This window comes from Drosophila tropicalis, unplaced genomic scaffold (assembly GCF_018151085.1).
Source record: "Drosophila tropicalis isolate 14030-0801.00 unplaced genomic scaffold, ASM1815108v1 contig_39, whole genome shotgun sequence".
NCBI lineage: Eukaryota > Metazoa > Arthropoda > Insecta > Diptera > Drosophilidae > Drosophila > Drosophila tropicalis.
The window spans coordinates 754267-775368 of NW_027172851.1; the positions used below are offsets into that span (position 1 = coordinate 754267).

At 39.1% G+C, this 21102-nt stretch overlaps 4 protein-coding genes across 6 annotated transcripts; 3 read left to right on the plus strand and 1 right to left on the minus strand.

Moving 5' to 3' along the window:
• The first annotated feature begins 1659 nt into the window (after positions 1-1659).
• b (glutamate decarboxylase-like protein black) lies at positions 1660-4675 on the plus strand. Its single transcript, XM_068284316.1, has 3 exons — positions 1660-2719; positions 3504-3871; positions 3940-4675. The coding sequence occupies exons 1-3, from the start codon at positions 1934-1936 to the stop codon at positions 4535-4537; spliced, it is 1752 nt and encodes a 583-aa protein (XP_068140417.1). The 5' UTR covers positions 1660-1933; the 3' UTR covers positions 4538-4675.
• PolG1 (DNA polymerase gamma, catalytic subunit tam) lies at positions 4659-8428 on the minus strand. 2 transcript variants are annotated; one of them, XM_068284315.1, is made up of 3 exons: positions 6377-8428; positions 5500-6319; positions 4659-5435 (listed from the first exon to the last, which is right to left on the minus strand). In XM_068284315.1, exons 1-3 carry the CDS (start codon positions 8325-8327, stop codon positions 4784-4786), a joined length of 3423 nt encoding a protein of 1140 aa, XP_068140416.1. In that variant the 5' UTR covers positions 8328-8428; the 3' UTR covers positions 4659-4783. The 2 variants fall into 2 exon arrangements, with proteins under 2 accessions (XP_068140416.1, XP_068140415.1); XM_068284314.1 differs by having other exon boundaries at positions 4659-5441.
• Positions 8429-10723: 2295 nt separating this feature from the next.
• On the plus strand, positions 10724-11429 carry LOC137572599 (uncharacterized). The gene is made up of 2 exons (XM_068284351.1): positions 10724-10844; positions 10892-11429. The coding sequence occupies exon 2, from the start codon at positions 10900-10902 to the stop codon at positions 11335-11337; it is 438 nt and encodes a 145-aa protein (XP_068140452.1). The 5' UTR covers positions 10724-10844; positions 10892-10899; the 3' UTR covers positions 11338-11429.
• A 2353-nt stretch (positions 11430-13782) lies between these two features.
• Positions 13783-20087, plus strand: LOC137572582 (chymotrypsin-like protease CTRL-1). Of its 2 annotated transcripts, none has more exons than XM_068284334.1 (6): positions 13783-13980; positions 16345-16728; positions 16784-16892; positions 16996-17180; positions 19503-19804; positions 19864-20087. In XM_068284334.1, exons 1-6 carry the CDS (start codon positions 13908-13910, stop codon positions 19975-19977), a joined length of 1167 nt encoding a protein of 388 aa, XP_068140435.1. In that variant the 5' UTR covers positions 13783-13907; the 3' UTR covers positions 19978-20087. The 2 variants fall into 2 exon arrangements, with proteins under 2 accessions (XP_068140435.1, XP_068140436.1); XM_068284335.1 differs by having other exon boundaries at positions 16348-16728.
• Positions 20088-21102: the final 1015 nt, after the last annotated feature.

The following is a 21102-nucleotide window of genomic DNA, read 5'->3' on the forward strand; positions in this document are numbered from 1 at the left end:
CGTTCACCGAGAAATGCTTCCTGATTATTTTGGTTGATTATTGCAACAGGTTTGAGGCATTTGAAATTAACAACCGGAGGGCCGGGCTTTCATTGGATATACCGAAGATTCGATACACTAATACTTTTCCCTTATGATAGTTCAGTTTTATAAAATGAAATTGGTATTGATTTCCCCAAGAGATAACAGTCTATTATGATAAGAGACAAAATCGGCTTGTAATATATTAACTTGCTGGCATTTTAGGCCAAACTGACTGAACCCTTTTGCAAGTGTATGAAATGTTTTTATAATAAACTTCACATAAAAATACTTTGGTAAACATGCGACAGGATTTTTTGGGCTCGTTTCTGAATGTATGCAATATGTATTTATATATTCCCAAGCGCATGTAAATATTGTCATTATTTATTAGCACAATAAACTTATCCCGATTCGGGTTCTTCTTAAGACAAATGCGTCATGCAATTGCTTCTGATGGTAAAGTACCGAATAAAACGATTTGGAAATTGATAAAAAAAAGGATGGTCGGAAACCTTTGCATTTCATTTAGTTGCCAGGGTGAATAACCAATGAACGTCATCATCACAGAATTTCCGAATTTCTTGAGCAAGTGAACCGATATTATATATGAACAATTATAATATATACCAACATGTGTCGACTTACATACATATGTACATATGTTCAGATGCTATATCCTATATGGGTAATACATCATGACAATCATTTGGGTATTTTCCGCTGTATTTCGCTTTTATTTATAGAGAGGGAGATCAAATGAGTAAAGTGTTCATGCCGTTGCCTGATGTCTGCATTCGTGCAGTCAAGGCCAGTGGCCAAGATCAGTTCTTTCCACTTACATGCATAGAAGAATTGGGGAAAACCCAATTTATCAAACTTGACCCCAGCAGCATAATTAACACAGCTTGATTACTTCAGCGACCTACAGCAAACACCATCTGCACCTACTTAATATCACGTTTTTAGTTGTGCAATTTAGTAAAATTATTCAATGAATTTGCATTTAATTTGTTGCTTGATTGTTGCTAATGAGAGAGAAACCACAAAATAATTTACCCACAGTCAGGCACCAGCAGCAGGAGTAAATGGAGGTAAGTGGAAGTGGTGCCGAGGTGGACGAGGCTATAGAAGACCTGAGTGCCTATACATAATCATAATCGTCGGGTCTAGGCAATTGCATTGAATATACATATGTATTTCTTCATAATTGTATTACATGAGCATATCAATTAGTAAAGGCCAAGTAAGGAAAATTCAGAAAATTTTACACTTGGAAAAAGAAACGTTGTAAGCTTTATTTGATTTTTACTTTTCATTTTAGCTGAAATCAAAAAATGTGATGCAGAATATTTGTCATTTTTCAAATTATGATTGGAAAAATACATAGTACGACTTGTGGTTACCCTGTAATAAGTTTTATCTCAATATTGAAACTAAATTCAACTTGAAATTTACAGTACTTAATTCACTTCCGGCAGTTTACTATTTAGATAAACGTTTAAGCAACTCTAAGAAGTTGTTTCCGTTTTCGCGTATAGTATGCCGAAAAATCCGAACGTCGGGGTCACCACTGTGTTAAATTATCATTGTTACACATACGCGTTAACATGAACGACGCCTGAGAAGACAGGCACGAGAACCGAGCAAGAGCAAGAGAATTGGAGAGCATTGGCATTGTTTTTATGTAAGTCGTTGATGTGGTCGATGGTGGAAGTCGTCGAGCTTTTATAAAAGCAGCAACAACAGCACACGTTCATTCAGTTTGCTCGCAAATTCTTTAGAATCATTGTCAAAGGTGTGCGTCAGGCGGAGAAGGAACCACCAAGAGGAATATAAAGTGATCTAGCTAAAAAATTTAGTATACAAATAATTAAATTGCTGTGTTTTGCCAAAAGAGAAATAAAAAAAAATGTTGGCCAGTGAAAATTTTCCCACACATCACTTCAAGGAATCTATATTTAAGCCCTATAATGCAACCACCTCGGCTGCTAATGCGGCCGCCGCTGCCACTGCTGAAGATTTGGCAAACGTAGCCAAGACATTGACATCGAAATCGGCCACATCGTCATCGGTTGCATCGGATGCAGCAGCCACCGTCTCGCTAATGGGCGCAGTCGATATCGAGACAGCTCGCAAAATGTTGGCCAATAATAATGTCAATATCAACAACAACAACAATAACAATATCAACAATAACAACTCAAAGGATACAGCGGAATTCGAAAGCTTCCTGCGAGTCTGCATTGATGAGATTATCAAACTAGCCGTGGTTGAGGGCACAAATCGTTCGTCTAAAGTGGTCGAGTGGCACGAGCCAAGTGAACTCCGTCAAATCTTTGATTTCCAGCTGCGTGAGAAGGGCGAATCCCAAGACAAGTTACGCGAACTGCTGCGCGAGACCATTCGATTCTCGGTCAAGACAGGACATCCGTATTTCATCAATCAGTTGTATTCGGGAGTGGATCCCTATGCCCTGGTCGGACAATGGCTAACGGACTCCCTCAATCCCAGTGTCTACACCTATGAGGTGGCTCCCGTATTCACATTAATGGAGGAGGAAGTATTGGCGGAAATGCGACGCATCGTTGGCTTTCCCAATAACGGCCTGGGGGACGGAATCTTCTGTCCTGGCGGTTCGATTGCCAATGGTTATGCAATCAGCTGTGCGCGCTACAAATATGCCCCCGAGTCCAAGGTGAGTGCCAGCACTCGACAGTGCCCGCCTGCATGACAGTAAAATGTGCTGAAGGCCACCGTAGCTTCTGGCTGGTTTGTTGATTGCTTGATTTTCAAGCAAAATGCGGAAACTGGCTAGCAGGCGGTCGATCTCTTACTTCATTAGAAGCTTCAAAGTTGTTAACTACAATATAATAGATTACTTAACGAGGCTAAAACGTTTCATACACTTCGAGAGCACTAAGCATTAGAGTTAGTCTTTCGAGTGTTCACGAAAAACCTTTCCTCTAAAACCAAAAGGAAAAAACGTTAACTACACATTTAATTTTGGTTTGGTTAAGCTTTCAGTTCAATTGAATTGAAATACAGTTTCGGAATATTAAAAGAACTTCGAGTAGTTTTTACTCAAATGGTCATTCTTTCTGTTGTTAAACATGTTCGAATCAGACTTTTCGACTTTTTTTTCCCTGCTGATTGAGAGAGCTGCTTAAATATATTCGAATCAATCGTTAAGACATTCAGTTCCTTAATGAATCGTTTGAATGAGATTGAAAAGAATTGAATGCTGGAGTAAATCGAGTGAGTAGAGAAACGAATCATATGAATAGGAAAATGATTCTACCATTCATTTATTCACAGATTTGGTTTTGTTTACCTCTTAGGTTTATATAAGTTTATTGAAATGATTAAAATAATATTAATGAAGTTTTGAGTGAGCCATCTTCTAGTTCTCATTAATCAATTAGATATATAAGATTCCAATGTCAAACCTTTTTTTTAAAGATTTTGATCTCTTTCCACAGAAAAATGGTCTCTTTAGTGGCAAACCCTTGATCATATTCACATCGGAAGATGCCCATTATTCGGTTGAAAAACTGGCCATGTTTATGGGTTTTGGCAGTGAGCATGTGCGCAAGATAGCCACCAATGAGGTGGGCAAAATGCGTCTCAGTGACCTGGAACAGCAAGTGCAATTGTGTCTGGATAATAACTGGCAACCATTGATGGTGTCGGCAACAGCCGGTACCACAGTCTTGGGGGCTTTTGATGACTTGGAGGGCATATCGGAATTGTGCCGCAAGCACAACATGTGGATGCATGTGGACGCTGCCTGGGGTGGTGGAGCTTTGATGTCCAAAAAGTATCGTCATTTACTGAATGGCATTGAACGGTAAGATCATAGACACAGGGAATATGTGTGGAAATGAAAATTTACATTGTCTTCTCTTGTTTACACAGCGCTGATTCGGTGACATGGAATCCGCATAAACTCTTGGCAGCCTCCCAACAGTGTTCCACTTTCCTTACGCGTCATCAACAGATTTTGGGTCAATGCCATTCAACCAACGCCACGTATCTGTTCCAGAAGGACAAGTTCTATGACACATCCTACGATACGGGCGACAAGCACATTCAATGTGGACGCAGGGCCGACGTTTTCAAATTCTGGTTCATGTGGAAGGCAAAGGGTAGTGAAGGCTTGAGAGCCCATGTTGAGCAGGTTTTCCGCATGTCCGAGTTCTTTACCCAACAGGTGCGTGAGCGTCCTGGCTTCGAGCTGGTACTCGAGAGTCCAGAATGCACCAACATCAGTTTCTGGTACATACCGCCCAGTCTGAGGCATATGGAACGCAATCAAGAGTTCTATGATAAACTGCATAAGGTGGCACCGAAAATCAAGGAGGGCATGATCAAGAAGGGTTCCATGATGATTACCTATCAGCCGTTGCGGCGATTGCCAAACTTTTTCCGCCTGGTGCTTCAGAACTCGTGTCTGGAGGAGTCCGACATGTTGTATTTCCTCAATGAGATTGAATCGCTGGGCCAGCAATTGTAGTCCTACGCATGTATGTTGTGATGAAAAACATTCTTTTTAGACCTATGCTACATAAATTACCTATTACTATGATGAAACGTTTAGTATTTTAAGAGTGTTATGAAAAAAAGTTAATAAAATCTCCAAACTGGGACATAATTGTGATCTTTTTTCAATGAACAAGTAAATTTAGTGAATAACTAAAACTAGTCAGTTTCAATTCCAGTCAGAATAACTCGTTTAATCCTAATTAAGTGCGAGGAACATTCAACATTTACTAATCCAATTCCATTGACTTAGGTCATGACCACCCGCCTTTTCAATGGCCTTGGCTATGGTCAAACTTTCTCCTGGTTGTATGCCATAACCGATGCGTAGACCATGTGGATTGGATGGGGTTTGGCAATCCATTGAACACTCCTTACGCAGAACTGTATCCACTTCAACGGAGGAGAAAAATGCCACTGACATGGGCAAATCTTTCAGTCCAATGCGGGATACACAAAATGAACGGGTTAACAAATTGGTGATATGCATGGCCAATGCAGCCTTGGGTGCCATGTCCTCTCGGACCAAATAACGCAATTCATCGTGGAAACTTAGACAGAAACGGGCATGGTTGCCCATTAGCCAACGCATGCTAACCAACATCAGATGAAGAAAGTCAACAGCTCCACTTTGCACCACCCAATTGATGCGAGTGGGTAGAAAACGTTGCTCCTGATCAGCGCCGGTGTCTGCCTCAAGGGCTCGACTGAGGCGGCATCCTAAGAAAGGCGTTTTTGGTTGCGCTTCAGTGGCAATCTCTTCTAGGCGATTAAACATTGCGCTCTCAGTGCCGCCCTGCCAACTGGAACGATAGAAAACCTCTGAGATGGGTCTATTTCGTTGAACAGCCAGGCGCGTTGCCTCGTAGCCGCTATAACTGAAAGGATAAGAGAATCGGGATTTACACTAGATTTGCTTATAATCAAAAGACTTACGGTCTATCATCCAGTTCGTCATGGAACTCATCGCGTAGTCTGTAAACTCGCTTGCCCTTGGTTATGGAAAACATTTTCATGGCCTTGGCTTTGGCCTCCGAAGCACTAAAAGTGGGATTAAATTGTTGCAGCAAATTCTCAGCGAACTGCTGACCTGCTCCATAGATTCTGGCATAGTTAATCACCTTGGCATGATCACGGGAAATGCCCACTGCCTTGGCTGTAATCGAGTGCATATCACTTTGATTCGATTTATTGCCGCTCAATGTCATCCAGCCAAGGGGCGTTGCGCCATGCTCTCCCCAGGCATAGGCGTCGCCAAGTACCGATGCTATCCACAGCTCCTGAGAGTCCACATCGGCTCCCACTAAACGGTATCCGGGCGGGGCCTGAACCATTGCCCGTAACTCGGAGCCTAGGCGATCGGCGCGTGAATTTGAGGCTGTCATCCATGTGGGCTCCATGGCACGTCGAGTTAGGGTGCCACATGCGACCACCTGTGGACAAATGGCTCCGTACGACGTGTGCTGCAAATGAGATGTCAATCCTGTAGGTAGGTATTCCCGCTGCAACCACACAACCATTTGATTCATAATGCGATCTCGATTATTACGCCAATACGACATCATACGGGCAATCTCAATGACTCGAGCAGCGGCCTGGCACGAAGGATCGCCGCTACTCAAAACATTTTCGGAGAATTTATTAAGGAAATCCCTGGACAAAGGATTACCCACACGATAGGAGGGCCCATTCTTATGTGGCAGTTTAAGGAAAAAGCAAGAATTCTCCAGTATGTGATTGCACCAGACTCCAGAACCTAAAACAAAAGAAGTCTCTGTGTAATCTTTATCGGTATGGAATATAAATGAAATACCTTTATATTGCGTTTCCAATTTCTGTTGACGCTTTGAGATTTTTTTGTGGTACTCGCGTCTACCAAGATGCTCATCCAAATTTTGCGGCAGAGCATCTAAGGCGAATTCACTCTCGTTAGCTGTGGCACAGTGACGGGCAAACTCTGGAACCGGACAACGTTGAAGAAGCTGCTCCAGTGGCAATGCTTGCGATTCCTGTGCATCGTTGCGAAAGGGTACGAGAAAACCCCAGCCATGTTCCTTAAGATAATGCAAGGGATAACCCTCCCAACAGAGGGACAAAAGTTTCGGAGCAATCTGCATTCCTGTGCTGATTCCAGTAGCTCCTGGTGTCCATTCTTGTTCGGATTGCTGATCCCTCTCGGTGGTACTGAGAGGCGGTTTTTGGCATAATTTGCGATACCATTGTGGATAACCCGGCAGGAGAGGACGACGTGCGGGCAATAGAGCTTGCTGGTCATATAAATGCTGAAATTTCGCCTGAAAAGGCGATGAAGAGCTGCCCTCTTCTATCTTAGGCAGTGGCTTTCGTTTTGGGGCCTTTTTCAATTTCAGAGTTTGGACACTCCAATCCTCGTCCCAAAGCCAAAGATGTTTCTTATATTGCTCATCGTGGAGCAAGGAGCACGATTCTTCTGCTCTGCGACCCAAATGATATTTGGCCTCAATGCTTAGATCCTCATAAGTCAATTGGGATTCATGTATATAGCGCTCCCAGTTGGAATTGACGGGCAAATAGGCTGAGCCCATCTCCAGCATGCCAGCCAAAGATGCAGGGTGTGGAAATCTTTCTGCATATAGTGGATAAAGTTGGCTAAGTATGCGGTAAGTGGCCTCAACATCCCCGGCGCAATAATTCACTAGAGATTGAAAATTTTGACGCACCTGTTCCATTGTGCCTTCTACAAAAATATTTCGGGGTTCCTTTGACAGCGGCTCCCCGCCACAGTACAGACGATGCACTTCCACCAGACTGTTAAGGGAACTCTGCTCCAACCAACCTAAGTCCTCGGGAGCTGGTTCTTTCTTGGACTTGAGCATGGCTCTTTGATAACTGGTAACTCCACTCACACACATGTGCAGAGACATGGTGTCCACAAAACGAGTGCGTGTATCCTCCAGCAAGTATTGATCCCTTAATCTAGCCCTATCATAGGAGACATTATGACCCACTATCAGACCAGGTCCGCTTCCAAGTGGTATAAGCTCATCTAAAGTGTAATGGGGTCTCTCTGTGTTGACATCACCGTCACAAGGCTCCATGTCCTCCAAGTGATCGACGCCCATTCGATGTTTGGTGAGTTTTGGGCTGACCCAGGAATACCAACGCTCGGTACTGACCGCTGTGGCTAATACTGGACTTTGGCCAGCCTTCACACATACTTCCACATCAAAGATTAGCCCCTTTTCCAGTGGATAGTCAATTGCCTCGGGTGTTCCGTCTATGGGATTATAAGCAGTCCACCCGGCATGAAATGCCCAGCGCTTTGGTTTATTTGGCAGCTCGCTGCACTTCACTAGCGGCCAAAGCAGCTCCTCATATGGCTTCACCTGTTCTTTGGCTATGTTGTAGAAATGCTCCTCAATGTTGTCACCATGTAGTGGTGGCAATTTAAGGTTCACATCCTCAATGGGCATGGAACTATCAATGTTAATGCCATGACGATGGAGATCTGCTTTATAATCTCGAGCTGCATCAACGGACTCTGCAAGATTTCGACGTGGTGACTGGGGAAAGATTTGCTTGTGCAGATTCTGTGAAATCATTTGTATTTTTACCGGATTCTGAAAAGATTCATTGGCCATGGAACCGGCAACTGGTGTGGGTACCGAACTGTTCAGTTGCTTTTGTTTTGGCGCCCTAGCCTTGCGATATATTTTAATGCTACTGCTCGCATAGTGCTCTCGAGGAGTCGGGGCTCTGGTGGAGTAGGAACGAAGTAGTATCATAGCTGTTTCCTTTGATGGATTCTAAATTTGAATTGCATAGTAAGTTGTCAGCTACAAACAAACGTTATTTTTGTCCGTCTGTCTTAATGTCCAAAAGCAAAACAAACTAGAGATGGACGAAAATTCGATAAAACCACCGATAGTTTGATCTTAACCAATGTCATTGAGGGTAGTCTCATCATTGCTTAAATTTGAATACTTGAGTATCTTAACTATTGTATTTCAAAATAATTTGGTGAACTATGTTACTTACTTATTATTCAGAACTAAACACAGTATACAGTGTTGAAAGGAGTAAACGAGTATCACCTTCAGTTAAAAATTTTGACTGTTCAGTTTTTATGCAATCAGTTTTACAAAAATGGTTGATATCTGAACTTTATTTTGTATTGGATTTACTGTTCATTTCGTAGTGCATTTTTCAAGGGTCTCACGTTAAAAGCTGACAAATTGTCGCTTAAAGACTATCGCCAATGAAGTAGGTAAGTCGACTCGCCGACTTACCCAAGTACCCATACCACACACCAGGTGAAACAAATATTTCAAATTTTGAAAACCAAATGTATGTCTATTAAATTGTTTTAACAGGCCCTCATACCCTCGATTTTTTCTAAAATATGGGGGCGGAAATGGGCGTGGCAAAATAGTAAAGTATACAAATTCTGCGCGCATACTAAAAAAATGTACATTTTACATTTGTTAGTTTTCGAGAAAATCAGTTTTATTTTATTTCCAGGGGCGGAAGTGGTCGTGTCAAAATTTTTAAATAGTCAATATCTGCGCGTCTTTTAAGCTAGTCTGCATACCAAATTTAATGGCGGTAGCTGTCATACATTTTAAGAAAATCAGTTTTATGTAAATTCTGGGCGGAAGGGGGCGTGGCAAAAAGTTTGAACAATTAGTTTCTGCGCGCTAACTAAACGAGTATATAAATCAAATTTGATGTCTCTAGCTGTTATACTTTTAAGTTAAAACAGTTTTATGTGAATTCTGGAGGCGGAAGAGGGCGAGGTCGAAATTCCAATTAACTCTATACATTTACATATTACACGAGTATACATACCAAATTTGGTGGCTATAGCTCTTATAGCCCCCGAGATCTGCTGGTTCATACAGACGGACTGACGGACGGACAAATGGACATGGCTAGATCGACTCGGCTATTGATTCTGATCAAGAATTAATACACTTTATAAAGTTTATAGGGTCGGAGAAGCTTCCTTCTGCCTGTTATATACATTTTGGCGACTTTAATATACCATACACCCAGAGGGTGAAATGATCGAAATATATACTTTAATGACAGAAAATCAAAAGGATTGAAACAAAATAAAGCGAATCCTCAACTTTGAATTGGCTACATTACATTATACATTAATACTTATTTGATTTAAAATGTTGGATAGAAATCACTAAAGGTTTAACTTCTTCCCACTTTAAACTGTCTTCAAAATTGTTGGTTATGATCACTCAAATTTGTTTTGTTTGTAAATTATTGTTCCTTTGAACACACATTTCCTTGTAACGGTCACTAAAAAATACAGTTAGCCTATAAATTGGGTTATTTTTCTTCCTTAAGTTGAAATTCAGGTTGCAACTTCCATTCATAGTGGTTACAATGAAAAAATTTTTCTTAAAATTAAATTGGCACACATTTTATTGTATATTTAGTTTGGTTTAAACATGTAACTAATTATTTCATTAGAGAGAATAACTCTCTATAAAAGAACTTTACATTTAACAATGTTTATCCCACTACCATTGTTGTATGTATAAATATTAATACTTAGAGCCATTTTATTTATTATTATATATACATTTTTTACTCTTATACCCATCATTAAAAATTTCCACAATTTACCGACAATTTAAACACGATAATGACACATAAAATACATTAATAGGATCCACATAACGGTACTAACAATTTGAATAGATCACTTTTTTGCCAACGGAACTGTATACCCTGTACTTGTAGAGAAGAATGGCTATGTTAGTCACCTGAGATTAGATGCCCTGATATCGTGACAACCTTTAATTATCGTATATATCGGATCGAATGGATATAAATCGTAATCTATAATTCTGTTGTTATCGGTTTCAAACCGATACTAAAATGAAGGAAGTTTGAAATAACGATATACATATATATTTATTTATATAAAGTCTCTAGTACATGGTATTCTAAAGTCTGCCCGCCGATTAGGCATAAATTTAGTTTTATGTTTAATGTCTTTACTTCCGCCTTTGGCTTTTGTTTGTCATTTAGTGGCGAATTTGTTGAAATATTGTTTAATTTTTTAATTATGCAATAATGCCATGAGAAGTATTTCCATCTCTGTCTGGCTTCGAACGAAACAAAGCTGGCCTAGTTAATGCTAGCAGTTGATTCGTTCTGTTATTGTTGTTAATTCCGTGTGATTGTAGACATAGTTACATATCTTTGTATCAGGAAATTCTGCCTTTTCTTCAGAACCAAATTCTTGCGATTCGAAACTCAAAAGGAACTATCTTTGGGTAAGTAGAATCGTAACAGCAACTACCACTAACTGGCTAGCGATTAGCTTTCAGCATGTGTCCCAATCAGTTGAAGGATAAGTCAATCCTTCCAGATTGCCAAATAACCAATCGTGTATTCATGTACTCCTTTCTGCAAACCCTCCTGGCGGAGGATACTCGCGGCGAAGAGGTGCATGTGCAACTACGTGATCGCTACGAAGTCTTCCGTCAATTGCTATCAAACTATCCCATGCCATTGCTTCAAGGTTCTGAAGAGAATTTCCATTCCGATCTGGAGAGAGAGCTGGGAAACGCTGGTCTAGCGCGTGACCAGGACACCGGAAATCAGGGAAGCAGTGTCTCCAGTATGCACACGAACATGGGTAACGAAATTCTCAGCCTCAGTTTGGACTCTGTCAATTTGAATGAAGAAGCCTCATCCGCCCCTCGCGATGAAAACTTTGAGGAGACCTTACGCCACTTCCTAGAAGCGGTGCGTCCAGATCATTAGGACATCCAATGCAACTGCAACTGATTGTTATTAAACATTCAATTTACATGTAGCCTGTTAAAAGAAGAAACGAAAAAAAAAAACAAAAAACAAGAGTGAAACCTAACGAAAAGTGAATTTTCATTTGTATCGTCAAACTGCCTTAAAAGTCGTTAAACGAAAGTAACAGTAACATTTGACCATTAAATATATACATATGTATGTATATAAAAAGTTGCTCCATAAAACTATTAAATAGTTGAACACACACACACACATGCACACATACTTATACGTACGTATTCATTTATTATGTTAATTTTATATATGTATTTTAAACAATTTAATGTGCGTTTGTCGCGCTTGTTTTCCTGCCTAAAAAACTGGAACTGAATTTGTCCAGTGAAATGGCAGTTGCTTATCGAAGCTAAATGATCTCATTGAGGCTGTTGTGTATTATTAATTTAAACCAAAGAAATGTAAGTACATGAAACAGTAAAATTCAGTGAAATAATAAGCCATTAACCAACCCGTCGAAAGTTGGCCAAATCAAATGGAAAATATACTCAAAATTGAATCATTTTCCAAGTAAAGTTTCAACTCATTGCGCTTCCCCTGAAAATATTACAAAAATGTAAGGTTTTTGGAGGCGGACAATATTGGGATGCAGTTCTCGAAACCAAAAGTCAATGCTCAATTTCTTCAGCTTGTCTTGTTTTTGAATACATTACATGGAATCAGCAGTCCGTCTCTGGTCTAAATGACAGGTCAAATGGTTTAAATTAGTCTGAGGGCCACGGGTTTCTAGCTTGGAGGGGTACTTCCGGATCACCCACTTGACTGACTAGATGTTAAGGTCTCTGTGGATGACTGAGTTACGCACGTATGGAGGCGCTTCAACGATTCTGCGTAGAAGCTAGCTCTGGATTCGCTGCAGAATTCTCAATGGAGATGTATGTCATAAGTCTATACAGGCTTTAGATTGGCCTTGTAGAGCAGCTGATCGTTCAGGTGCTAAGCTCAGAGTAACCACAGCAGTTTCAAGATTAGCTGAGGTCATTTTACCTAGCTGTGAGCTTTCTAGGTTATCTTATCCACACTTGGTAGACGCGCCCTATTGAGGAGGGCTGAGGGACAGTTGCAAAGCCATATGCAGTGACTTATCCGTGTTGACTTAGACATCCCATCTGGGCAGCCTTGGTTTCAAAAGGTTGAGTTGAAGAGTCTGGGGCGTAAGCAACAACGGCAGTGTCGTTTCCATAAGTGGCAATCAGGAGCTGCCCATCCTGCGACATATGCCGGCGGAGTATAAGGTATAAACGCTACCCCTAGGGACGCCGCCCTTTATGCGAAGTCCCAATTGAATTCTTGAAGTTTCGAAATCAAACAAAATGGTGGTCTTTCTTATGGATGAGACTGCTCAATCTGTTCAGATTTAGTGTTTCCGTGTTGAATCTCATTGAATCTTAGGAGTTCTATTAAACCAAAGTTCAAAATGTTCCACAATATCGTGTATTTTTAATTATGAATGTAAAGACTTCTTTAAATTATCATTTACTCGCTCTTACTAAACATCACTCAGGTATGGGGTATTCATAGTTGTAAGCCCATTTTAAAAAACCTTTTAAGTTCATAATCTTGAAAAAAAACTATGAAACTTTACCATGAAACCAAATTGCATGCAAATTGCATAAACATTTTTGGCCCAAAGGATGGAGCAATGGGTGCCACGGAAACTTGGATCCATGGAAACATTAGTTAAATATGCTTCAAAGACCCCTAAATCTGTCTTATCCACTGAAAAGGAGCATCGCCTTTGAGAGGTGAAAGGAATCACCAATTAACCAGAAATTTCCGTTATTCCAATGAATAAATGTCCGCTCCCCGCTGAATGGTCCAAGGACCATCGTATCCCGCACAAACTTTATCTGTTTGAACTACTCAAGCTATTTAAACTAAATGCATTTGAAAGTGCTTTAGTGTAAAATTTTATGTAATGACTTAATTATTATATTTGCCATATTTTTAGGTCATATTTGTACTTAAATGTTTCAAGCCAAATTCAATTGTAAAATGGAAAATGAGATCACTTGCCCCAACTGATTCATACTGAAATGAAAATAGCTGTAACCAACAGAGAACCCTATAGAAATGCATCTGCATGCTATGGAGAGCCATTAAAACGAACAAACGCCAACCTGGAAATTGTCGCGAATCGAGACCAAACTGTCATAAAAATCAGTTAATAACCACTACCAACAAGCAGCAGCAGCAGCAGAAGCAGTGGAAGTATGTACTACATTATACTATAGTTAGTTAGTATGTAACTACATATGCAGGTATGTGTGTGTGTGTGTGTGTGTACGTGTACATATAATTTCATTTTCATTTGGCAACGCGATCTTCTGTGACCAAGTCGGCCAGGTCCCGCCATATCGCATCATTTAGTTGAAAAAGTATTGTTAATGTGCACGGTTGGTTGGTAAACGGAAAATATTGTATTACGGGCAACAACAAGTTAAACCACATAAAAATACCCATAAAAATTGTGAACAAGTGTTTTATGAAATATTATTCTTAACAGAGGGAAAATGAAATCGTTTGTCGCGCTGTTTATCATATTCAATTTATTGGCAAATGTTCGAACGGAAACAGGAGAATTCGGTAGGATATGGAATTCAAATATTGGGAAAAAATTATATAAAATAACAATTAATTCAACATAATATTAAAAAATCGGCAAAAAACTGTATCGATTTTAAATTAAATTTTCTACCAAAGCAAAAAAAATAAATGTTGAATAATAATAACAGTATTAATAACAACAACAACAGGTTGCAAAAATTATGCAGGTTCCTTTTTTTAATCTAAAAGATTTAATTATACAAAATTATTACAATATTAAATTTTTGTTTTTTGAACATTTTAAATTTTTATTATGAATTTATTTATATTTTTTTTATTGTAACTAAACTTTCAACAATAATATTTGACGTATCTTTTTTAATGTTATGATTTTAAAATATTTACAGATGAATTCAAAAATATATCATTTCATTTTTCGACATGTTAGACATTAAAACTCAAAGTTTAATTTCATATATTTGAAAGAATAGGATACAAAGATGTGAATATTGATTAGATTTCGTTTGTCTTTCATTTGTTTTTATGATTTTTTAAAGATTTTTGCGAAATACACTGAAAAAAACTTGTTTATTATTATAACGTTTCTTACATAATGGGCAAAAATGATTTCGTGGGTTCTTCTTACTCAATAAAGTCTAATATTTTGAATGTATATTCATGTATATAACTTTATACCCAGATTTGAGAAATTTACATAAAAATTATATGGCAGGGTCTTTGAATAGAAAACTGGTAGTCAAAGATTCGTAATACTATCATGAAGTAAAATAAGAAAGTCTCAGGAATTATGGAATTTGTTAAAAAATACAAATATAGTAAGCTTTTTTAGTAAGTTAACCCAAAATTGGTATAGACATGTGTGTTTAAGCTAATTTGCTTTTAAAGGTTACTTAAAATATTGCTTAATTAGAACATTTTTGTAAGAAAGGATGGCAAATGCGGCTCACTGGGAGGAAACAAGCAAGACAATGTCTTATTCAAATTTGTGACTAAATTAACATCTGTAAGTCGTGGAGGCGACTTAAACTTTCATAGACCTTCGGTTATAGTCTTAAAGCTATTGCAGATCATGCAAAACCAAAAAAAAAAAAATCAAATTCATTCTTCCACTCCATAGTTTGCGCCTTTTAAATATTCCGGACAAATTAAAAGTTCCTATCTATTATACGTAAATGATTAATATCTTAAAATACATTCAAAACCAAACTATTCAAGTAATCTCAAACTTAAATTGAATATTCTTAAATATTTTTACTATAAACATTCAATGTTTCTGTAGATAAACAAATATTTATCTATTGCTAAATATCATATTATAAAATTTATTATTAAAAATTATTATTAAAATTTTTTTAAAGTTCGTTTGTATTACATGAAAAAACTTATGTCTTTCAGTTTCATCAACTCGTTAAAAAACTTTATAACAAGTTGTATATTTATACCCTTGCAAAACGGGTATATTAGTTTTGGTCAGAATCCTTGATCTGTAAGACGAGTCGAGTTCAAATAGCCATGTCCATCCGTCCGTCCGTCTGGATCAACGCAAACTCCTCCTAGACCGTAAGAGCTACAGAGCTGAAATTTTGCACGCAGGCTTGTATATACTGTAGGGGTTGTATATCTCGGATTCAGCCGGATCGGACCACTAAATCATATAGCTCCCATACCATAGCTCCCATAGCTCCCATACCCAAAGTCACGAACAGTGACTTTTCTCAATAGCTTCGTTATTTTCAGAGCTATTGTCGTGAAATTTAATATCAGTAAGCTTATTACACTTATAAACGACTCTGCAATTTGATCATGATCGGGTGACTATATCATATAGCTGCCATAGGAACCATCGGTAGAATATTTGATCATAGATTTGATTTCGTTATTTCCTATGCTTTTAGCCTTATAGATACAGGGTTTTTCCACATTGATGGCTATAGGTAAGGAAAGGGTAACAAAAAACTTGCAAGGGTATACAAACATTGACATGGTCGAACTTAGCGCCGACCCTCTGGGTTTTAAATGTTTTAACAATCATTTTATTCATTAATTAATTCATTTTGAAAAAAAATTAAAAAAAAATTAGTATAAAATTATCTTTGGATGAAATTTACTTAATCAATTTTCGTTCAAGAAGATCAAGTGCTGAAGCTCGCGAAGAAATCGATTTGAAATTTCATACTCTTGAACATTTTGACAAAATGACAAATTTTATTCTGAAATATTTAAAAATGATGAAAGAATTTTTGAATTTCGTATTAGAAAAGGATTGCAGAGCTTCATTTTCGTAGAGTAATAATTTTCTTTGTTATTTAAATCTCTTATTGTTAACATTTTTCTGGAACTTGAGTAAACTTTAATAAATTAATTTTTATTTTTCGGTCTTAGTAGAAAAACTGATTGTACCAGCGACTTACAAATCTCTCGATCAAGACAAAGGCACAGTCGGAGGAGTGAATTCCAGTAGCTCTTCTGGTGGATCTGGCCATTCGCTGTCGGCTCGTTCGTATTACGATAATGGGCAAACAGAGTGCTCCTTGGGCACCGAATGTACACCCCTCCACGATTGCACCGCCATGATCTATGAGGTGGCCAAGAATTGCTACTACGGCGACAAGTCACTCTATTGTGGCGGGGGTGAGGAGATGCCCTATGTCTGCTGTCCGAGCAGTCCGTTGGAGAAGAACCAGGTGTGCGGCAAGTCTCTGGTGCAGGGTCACTTTTATAAAGGACTCGGCTCGTATCCCTTTGTGGCGCGTATTGGATTCAAACGTGAGTGAACATCGAAATGATTCGTTCAACAATTCATTCCTATGGATGTTTTCAGATATAAACACTGGAGCGTTTGCATATCCTTGTGCAGGATCGGTTATCGCTCGTCGAGTTATTCTAACCGCTGCCCATTGCGCTCTGGCCAAGGCCGACGGGCATCGTCTGTAAGTGGGTCAATTGCCACAAACACCATTATTATTAGTTTTCCAAAGCTTATCTTCATTTTTTCCATCTACATGCATCCACTTTCTCCCACTCGGCGTTCAGCTCATCGGTGCGCGTTGGAGAGTACGACACCTCCAGTGATCCAGACTGCGCCAACACCGGCTTCTGCGCCCCGCGGTCAGTGAATCATGCGATCAGCCATGTTATCGTTCATCCCGACTACAAGCAAGGCCAATATCATCATGACATTGCTCTGTTGGTTCTCAAAACGCCGCTCAATTACTCGGGTAAGCAGGGGCGTGGAAAACGGGGGGCGGGGTGTTACGCTCGGCAGTGACAATGTTAATTAAAAATCGTTTTGTTCTCTGATATTTGCCACTCGCTTCCAAGTTCACATATGTCAAATGTTTCGCTCCTCTCCACTAGATATTCTAACATATATTCATACATATTCATACATACATATATACATATATGTACATATATGTGTACATAAATGTATCGCATGTCGCTAATTTGAGGTTTTGGTTTTCACTACTCATTTCGTTGGATCCGTGTTTACTGTACCGACTAATGGCTCTTGGACGCAATTTTTGGACAGTAATCGAAGTTTATTTTGTAGCCATTAGGTGCGGTTCAATAGTCGTGTACTTTGGTTTCGTTAGAATTCAGGTCAGATCATTGATATTGATAGAATTTCCGAGTTATTCCAAAACCAATATCGAATTATCTTAACCAGACGCAGGCGAATCTAATAAATACTACACATGGGATATGTGTGTCAAGTCTATGAGATAATTTAGTTCTTACCTTCAATCCAATTCCTTACAATAAAATCCTTGTGCAAAGGATGCATTCATTTTGTTCTTAGGTGTTTGTTAACGGAAGCACTTTTGACCAATTGGATTAAACATATCCTTGACCACGTAAATTCCATCCTTTAAGCTGACTGTTTAAAGAGAGTTAAGTCCACATTGCTGGATTCTGATAGTTTTGCTGAATCTCTATATCTACATCTACAATTTAGTCCACATATATATAGTATCGTATGTAGGAGTCAAGAACAGAGTCTTGGATCAATGCGAAGATTAATTCTAGGTAGATAGTCATTTTTAGGAGTTAGTCATTAGATTTGTACCAATTATTGGGATCTGCGACCCTCTATTAACTTTTTTTAGGCAGTTTAGTATGTCTCTAGTAGCAATAAATACTTAAACTTCATAGAGAAAGATGGGACACAATTATCGCGATCTAAGAACTATTTTCGAACTTATTTCGATTCTTCAAAGTAGGGTTTCAATATCAAAACTCTTAGGTAGATAGAACGATAGATTACAAATACCTATGTGTCAAAATTGTCTAGACCTAAGCATCTGCATCTTCTGTAAGGCGAAGTGGCCTAAGCAGGACTCAGAGACAATGTATGGGTATTTTCACCTGGTATTCCTCTGCTGCTAGTAGCTACTGTCTTATTTATCGTGGGTGTTTTGAGATGGAATTTCTTTTGTTTACGTCCAAAATGAAATTTTAGGGTGTTAATCTAGGATTAAGAAGAACATTCGGATTCTCGACTTTTGACAAAACTTTCCCATATTTAACTAATTAAATTATTATGGAATTGAGTCAAAAGCCCTTTAAGGATGACGACAAAATTGGCGTGAGACAGCAACTGTGACCAAGAACTATCAATCGAATAAAGGACATTCGAATATGTAGAACAAAAAAAAAAACTAAATTAAAAAACTAAACATTCTAGCCCTTTTTCCTATGCCTAACTTACCCTCTACTTCTTGTTTATTGCACCAAAAATTGTCAATATAACATAATATTTAGATCAGATAACAGTTAATGACAAGGATTTAATATCAGGAGGAGCAAAATGACCCGAGATGTTCGACCTGTTTCAAAAATCGTCTTTCGAAAGGAAAATGTTTTCATTGCAGTTTCCGTAAACAAAAGAAAAGTCTTTTCAAGGTACCCATCGTGATAATGGCTGATTTCGTTTGCAAAATATGTTTCAAAAACAAGTTCCACCTGAACCAAAAGTCTCGATTGACTATTGGTCTTGAGGCATGTAACACATTCTCCTAGCCAGAAGCTCAACGATTGCCAACCGCTGCAATGAATCAGATCAAACTTAAATTGCCAACACGTGATTGAGATTGCCTATCAATCGACTGTGCGATTTTAAATTGAATTTTAAAGCGTAAAATACATATTATTACGAGGACCAGGACCAGGCAGAACAAATAAGAGTCATTACCACGCACCGGAGTCGGGTATCGTACGATATGACGGTATCGGAGTCCGAATCTGAGCCAAACTGGGCAGACAGCGTGACGGTGGTTGGTAATCGATTGGCAGAGAGAGAGAGAGAGAGGTTGATGGGCACAAGTTGTAAACAACACATTACCATTGGCAGGGGGCAAAATTCTGAAATAAGGAGGCGTTTTCCAAATTGAGGATGGCCAACTTGTTTGTAGTGCGTTTCTTATGGCTTTATAATGCTTCATGGGCGAACGTGAGATCGATCAAAGAGGGCGTTTGAAACAATGTTGCAAGCAACGAATCGAATCCCCGCTCCTGTCCCTTCTTCTCGTTCATTTCAGTGGCCACACAGCCGATCTGTTTGCAAAAGACACGCGCTAACCTGGTGGTCGGTAAGCGGGCGACCATTGCCGGTTGGGGCAAGATGTCCACTTCGAGCATACGTCAACCGGAAATGTCCCATCTTGATGTGCCATTGACCAGTTGGGATCTCTGTCTGCGTAACTATGGCTCCACCGGTGCCCTCGAGTCACCCAATTCGATTGAGGGTCAATGGATGTGTGCTGGCGGCGAGGGCAAGGATGTGTGCCAGGGCTTTGGTGGTGCTCCTCTGTTCATTCAGGAGAATGGCATCTTCTCACAGGTAAGTTAATGCAAACATTCGCCCTGAAGTGAGCTTGATCTTGTTTATTTGTTCATCAGGTTGGCATCATGTCCTTTGGCTCCGACAACTGTGGCGGCCTGCGTATCCCGAGTGTGTACACCTCGGTGGCCCATTTCGCCGAATGGATTCACGACAATACGCCTCCAGAATAATCCTTGAAATCAACAATTGATATTGTTCAGTAAGCTAAGCTTGTAATTAAAGAATACATAATATAATATTCTAATCAGACATCAGGAAGATTGGATTTATCTATACCAAACAGTTTCTCTTCCCTATTGTCGTTGTTGTTGTTGCGGTTTTCTTTGCCTGTGTGGAACCACCCATGGGTGCTGGTGGTGGTACTCCATTCCCTGCATTGATCTGTTGATCTAAGCATACACGCATGCGTCTGAATGAAATAATTTAATTGAATTAATTGAACTTTGACACGAGACGCAAAGACAGAGTGACAGAGAATCGCAAATGCATAACAAGATCATTTAAACAAAAAGACAAAAATATATACATATATAATATAATGCGAAGCTATTTCAGATTTCCAACAAAAAATTGTCTTTAAATTTAAACAAACCTAAAATAAAAGAGAAAGATGAATTTAAATTTGAATATACACTTTTGTTTTTTTAATAGTTTTCAGTTTCGTTTCTCAATTCATTTAAATTTATAAAGAGTATTTTCAATTCGTTGCTCAGTATTTTTGATTTGAGATTCTTTTCTTTTCATTTCTCATGCTTTGTCTCGCTCCTTAAAACTAATAGCTTCTCCAGTTGACTGGGAATCTGGGACTTGATTTCCATTTGTGAGTATGACTGTATCCGTGTGTGTGTGTGTGAGTGTGTGTGAGGATCATCATGTTCAGCATGATGCCGGTGTGCCATGTGGCTAATTGGAGTCAGCTGTTTTTTTATGAGCCACTAGGATCAGCTGGTCGTTGGCCAACTTGTTGCTGCTGCTACTGCTATAAAAATCGAAAGCCCTCGTAAATTGCACTGAGAGAAATTGCGAGCTTGGCCATCACCTTGAATGGGGCCTTGGCCTTGCTTAATTTTTCTTTTGCGTCAAAGCTTCATTTGTTATGAAACGATCTGGTTCGGGTGCACCGCCAAACAACAAATTAACTTGTTCATGACGACAAATCAAACGTTCTTAATTAATTTACGGCCTCTTCTCTGATGCGGTAATATTCCAAAAGGCCCCGCACATTCCTTCAGACCTCCAACTACTCGCAGTGTATCTATGTATGTGTGTGCATCTGTTTGTTTGTATGTATGTGA